The following is a 17,095-nucleotide window of genomic DNA, read 5'->3' as shown; positions in this document are numbered from 1 at the left end:
ATATATATAATTTTAATAAATAGAGGGAAAGAGGGAGAAGGGGATCGGGTAGAGCCTGATCGGGTTAGGATTTGCCACGCACGAGAAGGGGATGGTTTCGGTGTCAGGCGTCGGAGTTCGGACAGCTGGAATCGGAGGAGGCGAAGTTAAATAGCCACAACGGGGTGGAAGAAGCAACCTGTGCGCTCTCTACACCTTTGCGATGCAATGAAGTCGGACGGCAGCAAGGGGAGTCGGAGAAGTAAAGTCAAACAGTAAGGAGAGAGCCGAAGAAGCGAATGTGTGCTCTCTCCCCCTCCCGCGAAGTGGCGAAGTCGGACGGTAGCAAAGCAGCCGCAGAAGCGACGTGGGCGATCTCTGCGAACTGAAGCCGAACAGCGACGATAAAAAGGGAAAGTGAATTGTGCGGTCTCTGCGAAGAAACGAAGCCGAAGCAAACGATGGAATCAGAGTCGAACATCAAGTGTAAGTTGCTATCTTCGATTCTCCCTTCCTTTTTATCGAGTGATTTGTCAAATGGAAGTTATGGAGATGAAAAGCAACGTCGTTTGGTGAGGTGGGGCCGGATTGAGAGTGTGAACTGCTTCGTAATTATTCATTTTCATTCTTTTTTAAGTCAACAAGGACGACCCAATAAGATATGACAGACTTCAAGAGGCACAATATCACAAACAACTTGATCCGTATAAGAGCTTCTAATTTATAGATTAACAGTGCATTGCTTTGTGATAGGAACTTCACCTCCTTTGAACCAAAAATTTTTGTAAGGTTTGGCAAGTGATTTTGATTTCAGTTTAAGCTTATCTACCGGCAACTGTGAGATAAAGTTAACAGAACTACCACTATCAATCATTAAGGTGCATAGATTCAACAATACAAATGGTTTAAAAGATGTTTTTCCTAAGCCATTTATCCCCATTTTCAATTTTAGTAGTTAGGACTTATCAGATTACTAAGAATTGATCACCTTGGTCGCCCTCTACATCAACCCTTTCTAACTCAATTTCATTTTCGGGTTGAGTTTCATTTTCTTCTTCCTCTTCCTCTAATTCTTCATCATTTTCAATGTAATTAGTCCTAGGAGGGTAGTTTTTCCTACAAGAAGCTAAAAGATGCCTATATAACCCGTATTTATAATATGGTCCAATCAGCATGGGTGGTTCAGTAGGTTTAGGTCTCATCAATCCTTTACCTTTATCTAAAGTTTGAGTTTCAAATGTTTTTGTTCGCACAATAGATGTTCCCACAGAAGGTTGTGTAGATTGAATTTTAATCCCACCAGTTTGTCGTCGCTTATAAGTTTTAGGTGCCTTGTTATAACTTCGTTGATGTTGCTTTTCAATTTTTAAGGTCATTCGATAAGCTTCGTCGAGTTTGATTACATGGTGCAAATTTAATTGATCTTGAATTGTCCATTTTAATTCGTTAATGTATCTAGTGACAGTTCTTTCCTCATATTCATCTAAATCGTTTCGAGATTCGAGTTTATAAAAGGTTTCAGTATATTCTTCAACTGTTTGATTTCCTTAATGAAGATTGTTAAATTTTTGGAATGAGGTTCGTGAGTGATCAGAAGGCAGAGATTTTCCTTTCATTTTTTTTATTATGTCCCAGTTTTGAATTTTTTCTTTTCCTCACCTTAGTCTATTATTTTGAAGGTTCTTTCACCAAGTTAAAGCATGGCCAGTGAGTTTTAAGCTAGCAAATTTAACTTTCCTGTCATTAGGGATTTTTTTACATTCAAAAAATTGATCCATTTTTCCTAACCATCCGATGAATTGTTCAGGTTGTAATTTTCTTTCAAAGTCATGAACATCAATTTTTATCCTGTGATCCTAATTCCTATGATGTCTATTTCGATTCCTAGGGATTTCTTACTCATTTTCAAAATTTTGGACATTAGCGTTGTTGACATTCAAATTTCCAAGGGTGTTAGACATGTTGTTTATTTGATGTTGTAAATCACCCCAACTGTTGCATCATTTGTTGTCAATCCCCTTGATTGTTTTGATTAGCCATTTTGTTTTTGAGAAAAACTCATACACCAACCTAGGATATGCTAACCTAGGCTTTGATACCAAACTTGATGCAGATAGCTAGATAGGAAAGCCAAAAGGGAGAACACAAGGGCTAGTAAAACTTTTCTCAATTAGAAATTTAGAAAGCCAACACCAAACGAACCTCCAAACAAACAAGAGTTAGACAAAACGAAAATTAAAATAAAAATAAAACAAGCTACCCTCAGACTAACTGATTAACGGTCACCTCACATGCAACGAAATAGTAGGTAAAATAAAGTAAGTGCTTTAGGAAATACAAACAAAGAGTTCACCACAACTACTATGGGCCAACATCCTCCACAAAACTCCTCCGGCAAATGCTACCAAACCGACAAACCAACTCCTCTAATAGCTTGAGAAGAAAGATACAAGTAGAGTCGAAACTTGTGGAGAGAAGAAGTAGATAAGAAGACCAAGACGAAATCGAAGAGAGGAGAAGAGAAATGGAACAAGCTCGCAAGCTTTCCCAAGAAGAAACCCTCTGGTTTTTAAAGAATTTTGCTCACCAAACAGCAACCTCTAAAAGCTTCAAAACATCCCATATATATAGGTGAAAAGAGGAAGCCAAACAGCCCCAACCACCTCCAGCCGAACCAACCAAAAATAGGGAGACAAAAGGCAAACAGACAGCTCCAGGAGTAGCACCCGAAGGGACCACGCGGGGGACAGAAACGGGAAGCCACGGGAAAAGGAACAGTCGGCCACGGGACAGGAGCCAGGAGGAGAAACTGAAGGCCAAACAGAGGTGGGGAAGAACCAGGGCATCCCATTAATGAGCTGAAAAGGCATTCCACTAAACATAACGAGCTGAATTTAGAAGAAGAACACAACAGCTCACCAAAAGGGGCAGCTAAACCCAAGACAACCAAGCCCAAACTGAGAAACCAAAATCAACCCAAGAGCCAAGGCACCAAAGAGGCTAGCACACCCAAAGTAAGACATGTCCAAAGCACCACCTACTCATGAACATAGGTTGTCTTCCATCATAGGGTGGCATAAACAAAAAGTAAATATAGTATTCATATCACAATAAAACTAAAAAAATTGAAATTTGCATGCATCAAAAGGAAAATTGAGCTCGATCATAGAAGTCAAATGGACACAAAAGAGAGAGATCCATGAAGAATATTGATCTCACTATCCCTCTACATCATATAAATCCATTATGTCAAACAACATCATCTTGGGATTAAGCACTTCCGCCAATCACAAACTAGTTAGATATGCCCGTTTTATTTTTAAATAGTGATAGTAGTAACAAACAATCAAGCTCTATATTTTGATAAAAGAAAAAATATGCATCTCAAAAATAGAATATACAAAAAAACTATAGCGCAATTTTGGAAATTTGAAGTTGTGTACCTTGATCTTCTCAACAACATCATCCCTTGAAGCATTTATGGTATGAGTTGCTCCAAGTGTCATTGCATTGTGCAGTTTTTCATCTTGTACATCAACTGCAATTACCTCAGTAGCACCAAATGCTCGTGCTATCTGTAAACAACTGAAAAATATATAATTTAGTTCAAATGAAGCAGCGCTGTATAAAGCAAATAAATTAAATCCTATTTGAGCTACGGAAACATATAGATTTATCTATCCTTAAAAAAACTAATCAAATATATCAAAAACATGTAATATAAAACTTGGACAGCTAACTTAATAATATAAATTCATACGGTCACGCGTTAGTAGAATTTTTAGTTTCAGAGTCCTTTCCCTTCTCGCTATTAGATTCATGTCATGATTGTGCAACAAATTCTATGTTGGTTGTTGACTACATAACACAACCCTTCACTTCTCTCACGCAGATTTGGGACTCAACAATGGCATTGTTAAAAGTTACAAGTGACTTCTTGTATTGGAGCATAAACTAAAAGTCGACAAATTGTTTATCTTTCTAGATAATAGTGCTAAGAGAGGTAAATTGGCAATTTTTAGTTGAGCCAAATTTGAGGCAGAATAAGATGACTAGTTCTATATAAAAAAAAATTACTATAGAAGTTTAAGAGACCCTAGAAATAAATTGTGCATTGACAAGAAGACTTAATGGAGTGAGGAGGTACAAAGGGTGATTACTTAAAAAAAACATTTTAAAAATTTGACAAAGATTGTATGCTGCTTAGGCTGATAATGACTATAAAAAACATATAAATCTCACAAAGAGGATACAAAGCAAAACAAAAGCTTGATATTAAGGAAGAAAAAAAAAGGAGATATATAGAATAACTAAAATAAAAGATGAGAGACCCAGGAATCTTAACCAAGTTAGACATTTTAAAAGTGAAGATAATGATATTTTAGTTAAATATGAAAATATCAAGAAATGATGAAAATACAATTTGAGAAATTATTAAATGAGATTCAAGGAAAAATTTTATTTAGAAAATTATAAAAAACAATATAATGAGGTATATTATGTATAAATACATAAATATATAAAGTGGAGTTGGCCTTAATAAAAAATTAAGCATGGAAGGCTCTATGTTCATTTAACAAGTTATAAGGAATATTGCAATAATTTGATTAGTTTTTTAATATAATTTTAAAAATTAGAAAATGTCAAATGACTAGAAAGAAAATAATTTGTATCAATATTTAAGAATAAATGAGATATTCAAGATTCAGTTAACCATAGAGAAATCAAATTTATTAGTCACAAAATAAAACAATGTGAGTGAATAAATGAAGATAGGCTTAGAAAAATTATGTTAATTTTGGAGCCAAGAAGATTTTTAAAATAATTTTATGTTAAGACAATCAATGAAGAAGTACATAGAACAAAGAAAATATCATCATATTATTTTTATGATCTTAAGAATACATATGATTGAATAGCTTAGGAATTGACGGAGTAAAATTTAATGCATAAAGGTGCGTGCTAAAGATGAAATGATATTATCAAAGATAGGCACTATAAAATACTTATTAGTATCAAAAGTAGTAGTGAAGTGGCAAAGATTTCCAATTATCAATTATTTATATCAAAGATCAAAATGAAGTCCATATATTCTATATTGACTACGGAGATGATTACTAAAGATATTTAAAATGAGGTGTCTTGATGCATATTTTATGCATAGGATGTAATTCAAATTGGTGAGGCATCCATTGAAATAATTAAGAAAATAGACATCCTAAGGAAATGCTTAGAAGGTAGAGATCTTAGAATAGTAAAACAAAGAGCAACTATATGATATGTGATTTTATTGGATTAAAAGATAAGATAATGCCTAGATGTGATAGGTTTAAACATCTTCAACCTGTTATATAAAATAAAGATATAAATGAGGATGCAACTTTAGAGTTGATGTTGCAGTGTTAAAATAGAGAAATGTCTCACTAGTTTTGTGTGTATGAAGGTTTAAAGATAAATTTTATAAAATCAGAAATGGTCAATGATGTTGTATGGATCAAATTTGGGCTGTAAAGTCACAAATATATATATTGAGAATAATCCTTTATCCCAGTACATGGAGTCAGCTACATGAATCCTTTATCTCTATTGTGTCCTGTTAAGAGTTCAGATTATCACCTTGCTCCAATGCCACCAACTCCTATAACTGCTATAGAATCACCAGCACGCATTTCAGCAGCATGTCTCATAGCTCCATACGCAGTAAAAACTGCACAGCCTAAGATAGCAGATTCAGTATATGGTAGTGAGTTTGGCAGAGTAGCAACTGCATTTGCAGGAATGACACAGTATTCAGCAAGTCCACCCATGCTGTACATGTACACAGGCTTTCCTGAATAAACAGAAACAATTTAGAATGATTTCGGTTGAACTTTGGGGTAAGCATAATAATTTCCTATAAACATACAGTCCTTAATGCGTGCCTTAAAATTCCAAAACTGTGATGAAAGAGAACCCATGTTAAAAACAATCTAATTAAATAACAACAGAAAGATCCGTTCATAATTTAGGATTGCAAATTTAGTTTCGGTAATTAGAATAATTTCTGCATATTTCAGCATACAAAATTTGCTTTCAGCAACAAGTTTCAGCATACAAGACTTGCTTTCAGCAACTACCTAGTGATCTAAAGTTTACAAATGAAACCTGTAGGGAAATTGATATGCATAAAGGTCCGTAAAAACAGAATATTAACAAAACGATCCCAAATTCCATGTATAAACTCTTAATTAAAACAAACTCAAGCTTTTATATAAAAAGAAAAAGCATATAGCATTGATCCCTTAAATTATTTCTGTTAGGCACTAAGTGCTTATGCTAAACTGAAACCTAATTCAGTCTTCAATGAGAAATCATATACATGTTAAAACATATATGATTTGTAATACAAGGAATAATCATCATGACAATTTCATGTGATGCTCTAAATGCATATTTTGAAATTTTTGGTCAATGTTAGTCGTTCTGAAGACTGTTTTGCAGAAAAATGTGAACCTGTGTTTTGAAAATGTAGGACATTCGCTCATGTTTAACATAATGTCTCAAATCTGGCCACCAACTCAAAACTAAAGAACAGATTATAAAAGATTTTTGTCAGATGGACCAAATGGACAAACAAATGAGAGTTAAGCTTTCAAAATCCTTGAAATGGGGGATATCCTTTCCTTGAGTTAGGCTTTCAAAATGCTTGAAATGGGGCATAACAATGGCCTGCTAATATGCATGTGTAGTCCTCAAGCCTCCCCCATTGGCTTTAACCTAATATGGGTTGATGATAAAGAAGATGGGCTTTACACAACAATGTGAACTATGACTTGCAAAGGATATTATAATTTAAGAAAAAACAGTAACTTAAAACATATATCATTATTGTTTTAGATGGAAAACTTACTAAACCTACATAACAGAGGAAGCCAGCAAACTTCACCTTATATTACCAATAAGCAAAACAAATACATGAATCAACTAATATGAATTTCTTACTACAGTTAACTCCTTATTTAAAATCATTAAAATACATATAACTATATCATTGATGACAAAGGAGGTAAAAATATTCATGATTTGATTATAAGCATCCAAAACATCATTCCTTGTCTATAGTACTACAAAAGAAAGGAGGAAGAGAGAGGAGGCTCAAATTTTCATGTTCCTTTCTAGATTCCATCCAAAGCCCGTTTGGAAAGGGAGTGGTTTCATATGTTTCATATTGATGAAATCATGGTGATTGAAATCCTACGTGGTTACCCTATATTTGATGAAAATGACATAATATAAAAATATTTTTGATAGATCCTCAAAAAACATCTTAATCGGGCACGGATCTCGAGAAAAAATCAAGTGGAAACTTTTGAAATTAAAATTGGGGCCATCCAAACTCCAATTTCAGCAAACTTACAGTCGAACTGAACGTCTCGAGAATACGAACCCAACGACACCAAATTTGATTCAATCCGAGCCCAAATGGGTCTGAATGGAGAACCCGAAGCGTTGTTGGAAGGTTCAAATGACAATTTGGATTACCAAATGTTTTCCAAACGTGACATGCTTATAGTCGAATCAAGCGGCTCGACGAGATGAATCCAATGAGCTCAAAATCAGTGAATTCTGACATCATTAAGACCTTCAAATGTCTAATGCACGGTCCACGATCAAAGGATTCAACATTAGCCGTCCATCCTAACCACTCCCCATTTACCCTTGATCTTCCTCCTATTTACGGGTTATGCCACTCTAGGAAATCTATAAATAGAACACTCCTTTCTCTTGAAAAGGGGCTCCAATCAAGAGAGAAATCATAGATCGCTCTTGCCTCCTCCTCGACCACCGCCTGGAGTTACGCTAGACCACCACTTGAGGCCCTAAGTTCCGTCGGACCACCACCTGAAGCCCAGACTTCTGTCGGGCCACCACCTGAAGCCCAGAGTTCTACCAAATCATCATCTAAGGCCCGGACTTCTGCCGGACCACCACCTGAGGCCCGGACTTCTGTCTGGCCACAACCTGACTCCCGGAGTTCTGTCGGACCACCACCTGAGGTATAGACTTCTATCGGATCACTACCTGAGGCCCGAACTTCTGCCGGACCACCACCTGAGGCCCAGAGTTCGGTCGGACCACCACCTGATGTCTGAACTTCTGTCGGACTACCACCTGAGGCCAGAACTTTAGCCAGACCACCACTTGATGCCCGAACTTCTACCGGACCACCACCTGAGGCCCGGACTTCTACCGGACCACCACCTGAGGCTCGGATAGTAGTGATCCGGACATCTGCTAGGCCACCACCTGACACCCAGAGTTCTACCAGAGTATCGCTCAACTAATACGGTCTTTCTGACTCCTGTCTCCTACTGACTATGGCCCTTCTAACCTCCGTCGCCTACTACAGTCCTTCCTACGTCCATCGCCAAACAACGGTCTTTCTGACCCCTGTCTCCTAACGACTATGGTCCTTCCGACCTCCATCGCCTACTACGGTCCTTCCAGCCTCCATCAACAGACAACGATTTTTCTGACCCCGGTCTTCTGCAGACTACGGTCCTTCTGACATCCCTTGCCAGACAACGGTCTTTCTGACCCCTATCTCCTGCTGACTACGGTCCTTCCGACCTCTATCTCCTACTACGGTCTTTTCGACCTCTATCCTATCGATTATGATCCTGCCGACCAAATAAACATGCCTATGTTGATTATTGTAACTCCCACCATTTAATGTGCTCTATGTGATGTACAGTTGTGACATCAAGACAAGGCCTTCTCCCAAGGATGGGCCTCATTTATAATTGACTGCAAATACTAGTGAATTCATTCAAAATGGGCCAGACCCCATAGTTTTTCGGCCTTTTCAGGGGGTTTCCACGTAAAAACTATGGTGTCTCTCATGAACGCTACAACCCTTCTCTTATCTACTTCGGGGAGTGATATGTTCCTCCTTCAGCAAAGCAGGAAAGGCATGAGAATTTATGCAAGGAGCCAAAACTGTTATTCAAAATGAGGCATATTTTACATCCTTGTCAAGATATGCTCCATAGCCTATCATTACTCCTAAGAAATATTACAAATTTCTAAAATGGCTCAGAGATTCATTGAGACAGCCTCTAATTCCTCTATGCATTAAAGATTTTGCTAATCTAGTTGAAAGTGCTAGAATTCGTGAGCATGATATGGGGAGACTAGGAGAAAGAAGAGGCTATTTGATATCAAAGATGATCAATTTAAAATGCAGAAATTTCATCAAGGTGCACATCAGCAGCAAGTAGGGGTCCCATTTGATACAAGCCTACACAAGTTGTACAAAGTCGCATTCCGGGAAATGTCAACTGAATTCAAGTGTTATTTGTGTGGGAGCCAGGTCATATCAAGAGACATTGTCTGAAAGACATTTAGGGAGCCAGAGAACTGAAAGGTGTTCAAAAGACAAAGCATTATAGAGGTGCTAAGTCACAATTGAGCAAATCCATTTTTAATGTCTCAAGAAGCTAAGGAATCTTAAGGAGTGGTGACATGTATAATCATTATTTCATACTTAAATGTTAGAGTTTTTTTTTTTTTTTGGTGTATGGCACTCTTTTATATTTGAGTTATTCCATGACAAATTATACTTAAAACCAATTATTTTACTTATGGTCTAAATATTTTATTACCTGTTGGAGATAATTTATTTGTCAGTGCTTCATATTCAGTTAATCTTCTAATAGCCAGTAGGGAATTCCAATCAATTTAATTGTACGACCTTTAATGGAGCTTGAAGTAATTCTAGATATAAATTGGTTGGTCAAATATTTTGCTACTATTGAATGTTGGATGAAAAGAGCTAGATTTGATTTGCCTGGAGTTGAGTTATTATATTTTCAGTATGAGAAAGAAATAAGTTCATCTTTGATTACTTCTAGTCAGGTAAACAAAAAGTATGAGAGCTGGTGAATTGATTTTCTTGACAAAATTAGAAGCAAACAAAAAAGTAATGGATGATATAAATTATATTCTTGTGGTGAATGAATTTATGGATATTTTTTCGGAGTTGGATAGTTTTCCTCTAGAGAGCGAAGTAGAGTTTACAATAAATATTTAACTAGGAATAAACCCAATTATAAAAAGCCCTTACAGAATAGCAACCAAAGAGTTACAAGAAATAAAAAGTAATTTATCAGAACTGATTGAAAAAGGACTCTTCATACTAGTATATCACCTTGAAGTGCACCAATGTTGTTTGTTAAGAAGAATGGTCAATGAGGCTCTATATTGATTACATGGAGTTGAAGAAGATGATCATTAAGAACAAATATCCTCTTCCTATGATTGATGATTTATTTGATCAGCTAATGGGTACTTCTGTATTTTCCAGAATTAATTTGAGATTTAGTTACCATTAAGTTGGAGTGAAAGAAAGTGGTATTGAGAAGACAATTTTTTATACCAGATATGGGCATTATGAATTTTTGTTATGTCATTTGAATTGAAAAATATCGTCACAGTATTTATGGATATGATGAATAAAATTTTCAGGCCTTATATGGATCAATTTGTAATATTTTTATTGATGATATCTTGATTTATTCTAAGAATGATGAAGAGAATGCATATCATTTGTGAATTGTTCTGGGATTATGGAGGCAACACAAATTATTTACTAAATTTTTTAAATGTGAGTTTTGGTTGAGAAAAATTGTTTCTTGAGGCACATTATTACTAGTAAAGGTGAATTAGTAGATCCAAAAAAAGTGAAGGCAGTTGTAGAATTGTCAAGTCCAATCAATGTGACTGAAGTTATGAGCTTTTTGGGATTAGCAGATTATCATAATATTTGTAAAGGGTTTTTCTCAAATTGTTTTGCCTCTATCCAAGTTAACACGAAAAGATGTTAAATTTGAATGGACTGATGAATGTGAGCAAAGTTTTTTGGGATTGAAGAAGTGTTTAACATTGACATGAGTACTAACAATTTCATCTAGAACTGAGGGATTCCAATTATACAGCGATGCTTCATTAAAAGAGTTAGGTTGTATTTTAATGCAAAATAAAAAGGGTGATTGCACATGCCTCCAGAAAGTTCACATGACTTAGATTTAGCTAGAGTTATCTTTGTTTTATAGATTTTGAGACATTACTTATATGGTGTGAGATGTGAAATATTCACAAATCATAAGAGTATAAAGTATATTTTTACTTGAAGGAATTAAATTTGAGACATGAAAGATGACTGAAATTAATAAAGGATTATGATCTTGACATACAATTTTATCTAGGCAAGGTTAATGTGTGGCTGATGTTGGCCATTAAAAGAGAAGCATAATACTAAGTTAAGTGTGGCAGAGATGAGAATGCTCAGGTGGATGAGTGGCTTTACCCTTAGAGATAGGATACGAAATGAGCATATACGTGAAAAGGTTGGAGTAGCTCCAGTAGAAGATAAAATTAGAGAGAGTCGCCTTAGATGGTTTGGTCACATAAAACGACGGCCTTTCGATGACCCGGTTAGGAGAGTAGAGGTATTAGATTTGACTTATGCTAAGAAAGGTAGGGGTAGACCTAAAAAGACTTGGTTAGAAAATATTAGGAATGACCTTTCTTTATTAGGTTTAAATGAGAATTTGACTTTTAATAGAACACAATGGAGAAAAAGGATTCATGTAGCCGACCCCACGTAGTGGGATAAAGGCTTGATGTTGTTGTTGTAAGGTTAATGTGTGGCTGATGCCTTAAATAGACAATTCGGAGGACTGGTAAATTTAATATTTAACTCAAGATGAAGGGTTAATTAAAGATATGGAAGCACTGCAATTAAAGGTCAGAATGCAGGGTGCCCAAGATCCAGATAGCTTAAATCCATATGAATTTACGCAAACTTCAAGTAATTAGTGACTAAACCTAATCTGGATAATGCAAGGCACCTTTTCAGAGCATCCTCATTGATCCACCTATGAAGCTGTCTAACCAATTAGCCAAGGCTTATGTTAGGAGAGCTTCCAAGGTCACTCTTGATGAACTATAACGGGATTTATTCTGATTAAAAGACAGGCAGATAAAGATTAAGTTAAATGAACAATTTTCAATTTTGAGTGCTCATCATATTTTTGGACATTATATTCCCATGCCATTAATATAACACTGAATGCAAATTTAAATTAACACCTTTAAAACAAGTAAATAAGTGCATCCAAGTAAACTAAGATGAATGATATAAATTTTGACCTTATTGATGAATGTATAGAGAAGTATGCGGAGCTTAGAGTGATTAAAGAGGTTCTCTTAAAATAAGAATTTATATTAGTGCCGAGGTAAAACAGTATATAGGTTTATCTCGGTAGTTTTATAGCTAAACTAATAAGGAAACTGTTTATGGTAGCAGAAGAGATTCACTTATAGAATACTAAGAATGGTGAATCAACTCCCCTCCGGATTTTGGCATTACACTTGAGAATTCAAAATAATTTTAAAAGTGAGGCGACTTTTATTTAAGCCAAAAAAAAATGCTATTAATCTTTAAAGAAAAAAAATAAAAAAAGAAAGAAATTCTGAAAATCATGTAATAATACATTTAGAGAGTAGTTTAGTTCTTAATACTCTGGTCTGAGGACCCGATAGAGCATTCACACCAACAATGAAAATTGTTCATCCAAATGCCCTGGCAGTGACTTGTTGATCGGACTCTGAGTTTAATAATAAAAAAAGGTGTCCTGACATTAGCCAAGCATTCAAAAAACATGCTCTGAAAAAACCAAGCACTTCTGCTTTATATCAATCCAGAAAACACTCGGACCAATGCAATTTGCAGGACGAACCACATAAAGGTAGTGTTGGATTTACATTTCCAATGTTAGAAATTCAGACTAGCAATTTATTCATTTCACTTGGTACCTGGATTGGCAATTGCAGCTGTAATGAATCTTTTTGAATTGAAGATGAACTTCAGAAAATTATAAAATTCAACGAATAAAGTTAGTGTAAAGATAAATACCACTATTTCGTAGAAATAGCCGGGTTTGACCATCGTAAAGTGTTCCTTTTGCTCGATTATAGGCAAAGAAAGCCTCACATAGGTCTTCCTGGCCCTATACAACAGATCATCTAATCAGTTCTTCGAACAAAAGCCAAAGGGATGAATGTGAAGTTACAACTAGCAAGTTATGAATACAAATCAATGAATAAAATCCCAAAGGTTCTACTTTGACACAAAAGAAGCAATTGCCACAAGGCATTATAAATGCTCCAACCACATGACTTCCAATAGGGAACCTGTACATTCAAAAAGTAAAAGATATCAAAATAAGTCATCAGTGACATAGCATATCAAATTAAATAACTTCATGATGAAGCAAGAAAACAAGTACTAAGAGGAAACAAAACCCAAAGATTTGCTTGCGTCACAAAAACCTCTTTGTTATGCCAACATCCGTATGGGCACCATGTTCAACAACTTCTCCAGTTATTTCATGACCCAAAACGCAAGGGCTTGAAAATAGAAGTTCACCTTTCAAGACGTGAAGATCAGAGTGACAAACTCCACAAGCTGCATAAACAAACTTTTAATTGAAATATCAGAATCCAATGACAAAAAATGCTAAGAGATAGAATAACCGAAGCTTTCCGACCAAAAATAACCAAGACTTGAGTGTGATGAAATATATCTGTATTATGATACTAAAATACTCAGCTAATTTATCCGAAGGTACATACAAGCTTAATTATAGAATTATGGTTCATGCTCTAAAATCCATTTTTCATAAGATAAAAATAAAATTTTCTTAATTAAGTTATACCTCAAAATACCAATTTATCCAGAGGTACATACAAGCCTATCTGTATTATACCAGCTAATTTATCCAAAGGCTAGTTTCCCCTCATGCCATGGACTTTATCTCTGTGGAACAACAAGACAGAAACTGAGTATTCATTGAGCTTTCAAGAACACCAAGCCTAGGCAAGGGAGTCTAGGTCATTCAAAGCCTTTATCCAGCAATGGTCATACGTGACATTGTTACAAAATTAGGTTATCCTGTAATAATAAAATTTCATGTAAGCTTACAAAGTTCAAATAAGAGGAATTTAAGTTTGTATTTTGTTTCACTAAAGGCACTCGTAAGGAATTCACATCTAAATTGTTTTTTATGTTCGCTCACTTTCTTCTTCCATAACCTATGCAGATGTTTTCAACTTTTAATCCCCCAAGGTATTTATTATTATTGGTGCGTTTATTAAAATGCCAAGGTGGTGGAAAAGAGAGATTGGATATGAGAAGAATGTCCACCATTTCATAAGCTATGCAACTCAAGAGCAGATTTCTTCTATCCAAACAAAGTAATCAAATCTAGTACATATGACTATGACTCAATTGCCTTTTGTAAGTTACAAAAGGGAGATCTATGTCATTGTCAGCAAAAATTCTAGTACAAGGGGTGACCAAGATTGATACACCACCTAAGGTTCGTTGATCCACAAAGAACGCCAAGAAAAGAAGAAAATGGATCCTCCTTTGAAGAACCTTCAAGATTAAGGAGCTTTGGTCAAGGTTAATACTTCAATCCTCAACTGCATTTTACATTCATACTAGAGATTCTCAATGAAGTCTTTCCCCTAAAAATTTCATATTCCTCAACACGATAGCTATAAAGGAATAGCAGACCCTGCTAAACACTTAATGAGATTTGAAGCCATTTTGGCGCTTCATGCAGTGTCTATTTAAATCAATTATTGAGCACTACAAACCTCCCTCAAGGATGCTGTCCATAAGTGACTCTCAAAATTAGGTCCAGAATGCAACAGTTCCTTTGAGAAATTCATGAATGCATCCGTTCCTTTGAGGAATTCAAGAAGAAACTACCAGCACACTTCTCTATCTTGTAGAAGTTGTGAACTTACTAAATCATTCTTATCATTAAACAAATAAAGGAAAATCCTTGTAGTCATACGTGACCAGATTCACTTGAGATTTAAGGTACATAATCTTGATCCTACTATTTCTAAAGTGGTTCTCGAGCATGAACTTAATGAAGATATCTTTAAATTTGCAGTTGCAAAAAAAATCCTCCAAAGGGCCAAAGGCAATGGTCGAGTTGCTAATCAGGACAAAAAAATTCATCAATGTCGAGGATTCACCAAAGGATACACGATCTCTTCAACTTCAAACTAGGAAAATGGTTATCTCAAAATCGGAGCACTCACCAGATCAACTACAGTAAAGTCAACTAATTTGGATGCAATTAAATTGAAGTTGTATCGGACAATCATGTATAAAATAAGTAAACTATAGAAAAATAAGTGTAAAAGCGGATTCAAAGGCACAATTTTAACCAAACATTGAAACTAATTTCGAGTCAAACATTTCATTAAAACAGAGCAATCATAACAAAAAGACGGTGGAGGTGGAAAAGGGATTAGACCCTTGGTCTTGATGAGGAGCTCCCCTGCCTTCGGCCGAGGCATGTGGAACTCTTCGATGGTGAGAGGTCTGTCGGGCTCCCAGAATACGGTCCCGCGCATGAAGGAAGGGCCGCCGCTGACATGATAGCCGGCAGCTTCTATCCTCTCCTCAGTGGGCGCGGAAGTGCAGATCGACCTACGACAGCATGAGAGGTAGGAGGTGGCAATTTGTCGGTGCCGGAGCAGAGAACGGCAAGCGGATGAAAAAACCATGAGATAGAAAGGCGGCAGTAACGCGGCGACGTGTTATGCTCGAACTCTAAAGCAAATACAGTGAAAACAAATTAAAGAATCTAATGGGCTAAGAGCTGGATTTCAGCCCTTATCCTTCTAAAAAATACCCAAACGGTAGTCGCTGACGTGCGAGAGCGACGTCGTTAGAAAGTTCGAAATGCCGCGGCCGCGGCGGGGCGAATTATTACTTCCGGTTCCGGTGACGGTACACACCAGTTGGTGATAATGATGCGTTGGATTGGTGTCCGAATAAATCCAGACACCGAAGAGCAATGGGAGATTTACTTATGAATATTTTTAGAGGTGGTGTAATGAGATATTTACTTTATAAAGATCCCTAATATTTAAATTTTTATATTGATTTTTTCAAATATTTTTAATTGTAAAACTCTTAAGTAATAAAGTTATTAACCCATGTATTATGGGAAGAGCCCAAATCAATTAATGGGCGATTTATTTTATAAATGTCTCTTATATTTAAATTTTATATTGATTTTTTCAAATGTTTTGATTTCAAAACCGTTAAGTAAAAAAGCTATCGGCCTATGAATATTCTTATGAAATAGATCTTCTAACTAGTGACCGTGACACCATGCTAAGCCCTAGTAAACATTTTTATAAAAAGATTTTCTAACTCGAAAAAAGTATAGATTGGCATGTTCTGTAATTCTTATTCATCTAAATTTTGGTTGGCATAGAGACAATAATGTCTATGTAAACTTAGGATTATTTGGGAGGCAAACTAATTCTATTGATGTTAAATATCAGATTTGTTGTTGATGTGCGATGTTTTTGTTCTTTGTTTTTGTGAAAATTGTCGTGTATGTATTATTTATGAGTTTACTTATTATGGCTCTTGAATAAATATTAAATAATATTTTTTAAGCATTTTTTATGAAATGTTGAAATTGAATTAGCATCACAGCATTAGAACTTAGAGCATTACATGTTAGCTTGTTAAACACTACGGCTTCTAAATCTAACCTAACAACACTACAGTCTCAAAAGAATGTTAGGGGGTATAATGCCACATCACTGCTCGATTAAGCATTGCATCACTACTTTGCTCTTATAAATGCTTCTATGCTCACTCTTGTAGCACAACAGCATTAGGTCTATAATTTCTAAAGTGATGGGACATTATATTCAGCATCATGGTATGTACTTAACTTTTTTATTATAATTTTTTATTATGCACCACAACACTACTCTTAAAACCATAATAATAGGTCAAAAAACCATAATAGTTAGTTATAGTGTTGCAATGATAGTCTTTACCTAACACCATAGTGTTTGTACTATCAAATGTTATGATGATCCTGTATTCAAAAAGCTATCATTTCATTTTCTAACACCTACATCACTAGGTCACACATTATTTCACATCCGGTACCATTATCAATTTAATCATTTGTCATTTATCTCTTCCTAACACCGTAGCATTACCCTTTGCAACATTGCA

General features: G+C 35.6%; 1 protein-coding gene across 1 annotated transcript; it reads right to left on the bottom strand.

Moving 5' to 3' along the window:
• Positions 1 to 247: 247 nt before the first annotated feature.
• LOC110099271 (alcohol dehydrogenase 1B-like) lies at positions 248 to 15,896 on the bottom strand. Its single transcript, XM_020826368.2, has 7 exons — positions 15,360 to 15,896; positions 13,354 to 13,489; positions 13,146 to 13,215; positions 12,938 to 13,031; positions 5,596 to 5,809; positions 3,423 to 3,564; positions 248 to 412 (listed from the first exon to the last, which is right to left on the bottom strand). The coding sequence occupies exons 1-7, from the start codon at positions 15,610 to 15,612 to the stop codon at positions 248 to 250; spliced, it is 1,074 nt and encodes a 357-aa protein (XP_020682027.1). The 5' UTR covers positions 15,613 to 15,896.
• Positions 15,897 to 17,095: the final 1,199 nt, after the last annotated feature.

This window comes from Dendrobium catenatum, unplaced genomic scaffold (genome assembly GCF_001605985.2).
Source record: "Dendrobium catenatum unplaced genomic scaffold, ASM160598v2 fragScaff_scaffold_505, whole genome shotgun sequence".
In the NCBI taxonomy this organism is placed as follows: Eukaryota; Viridiplantae; Streptophyta; class Magnoliopsida; order Asparagales; family Orchidaceae; genus Dendrobium; species Dendrobium catenatum.
The sequence above is the reverse complement of the archived record's forward strand: the minus strand, read 5'-3'. Positions and strand labels throughout refer to the sequence as shown.

Excerpts from the sequence above, each read along its gene's own strand:
- LOC110099271 (XM_020826368.2), bottom strand. The coding sequence starts at position 15,612 with ATGGTTTTTTCATCCGCTTGCCGTTCTCTGCTCCGGCACCGACAAATT. Across the intron at positions 13,490-15,359 it reads GCTCCTCATCAAGACCAAGG|CTTGTGGAGTTTGTCACTCT; the intron begins GTCTAATCCCTT and ends TTGTTTATGCAG. Across the intron at positions 13,216-13,353 it reads GATGTTGGCATAACAAAGAG|GTTCCCTATTGGAAGTCATG; the intron begins GTTTTTGTGACG and ends TTGAATGTACAG.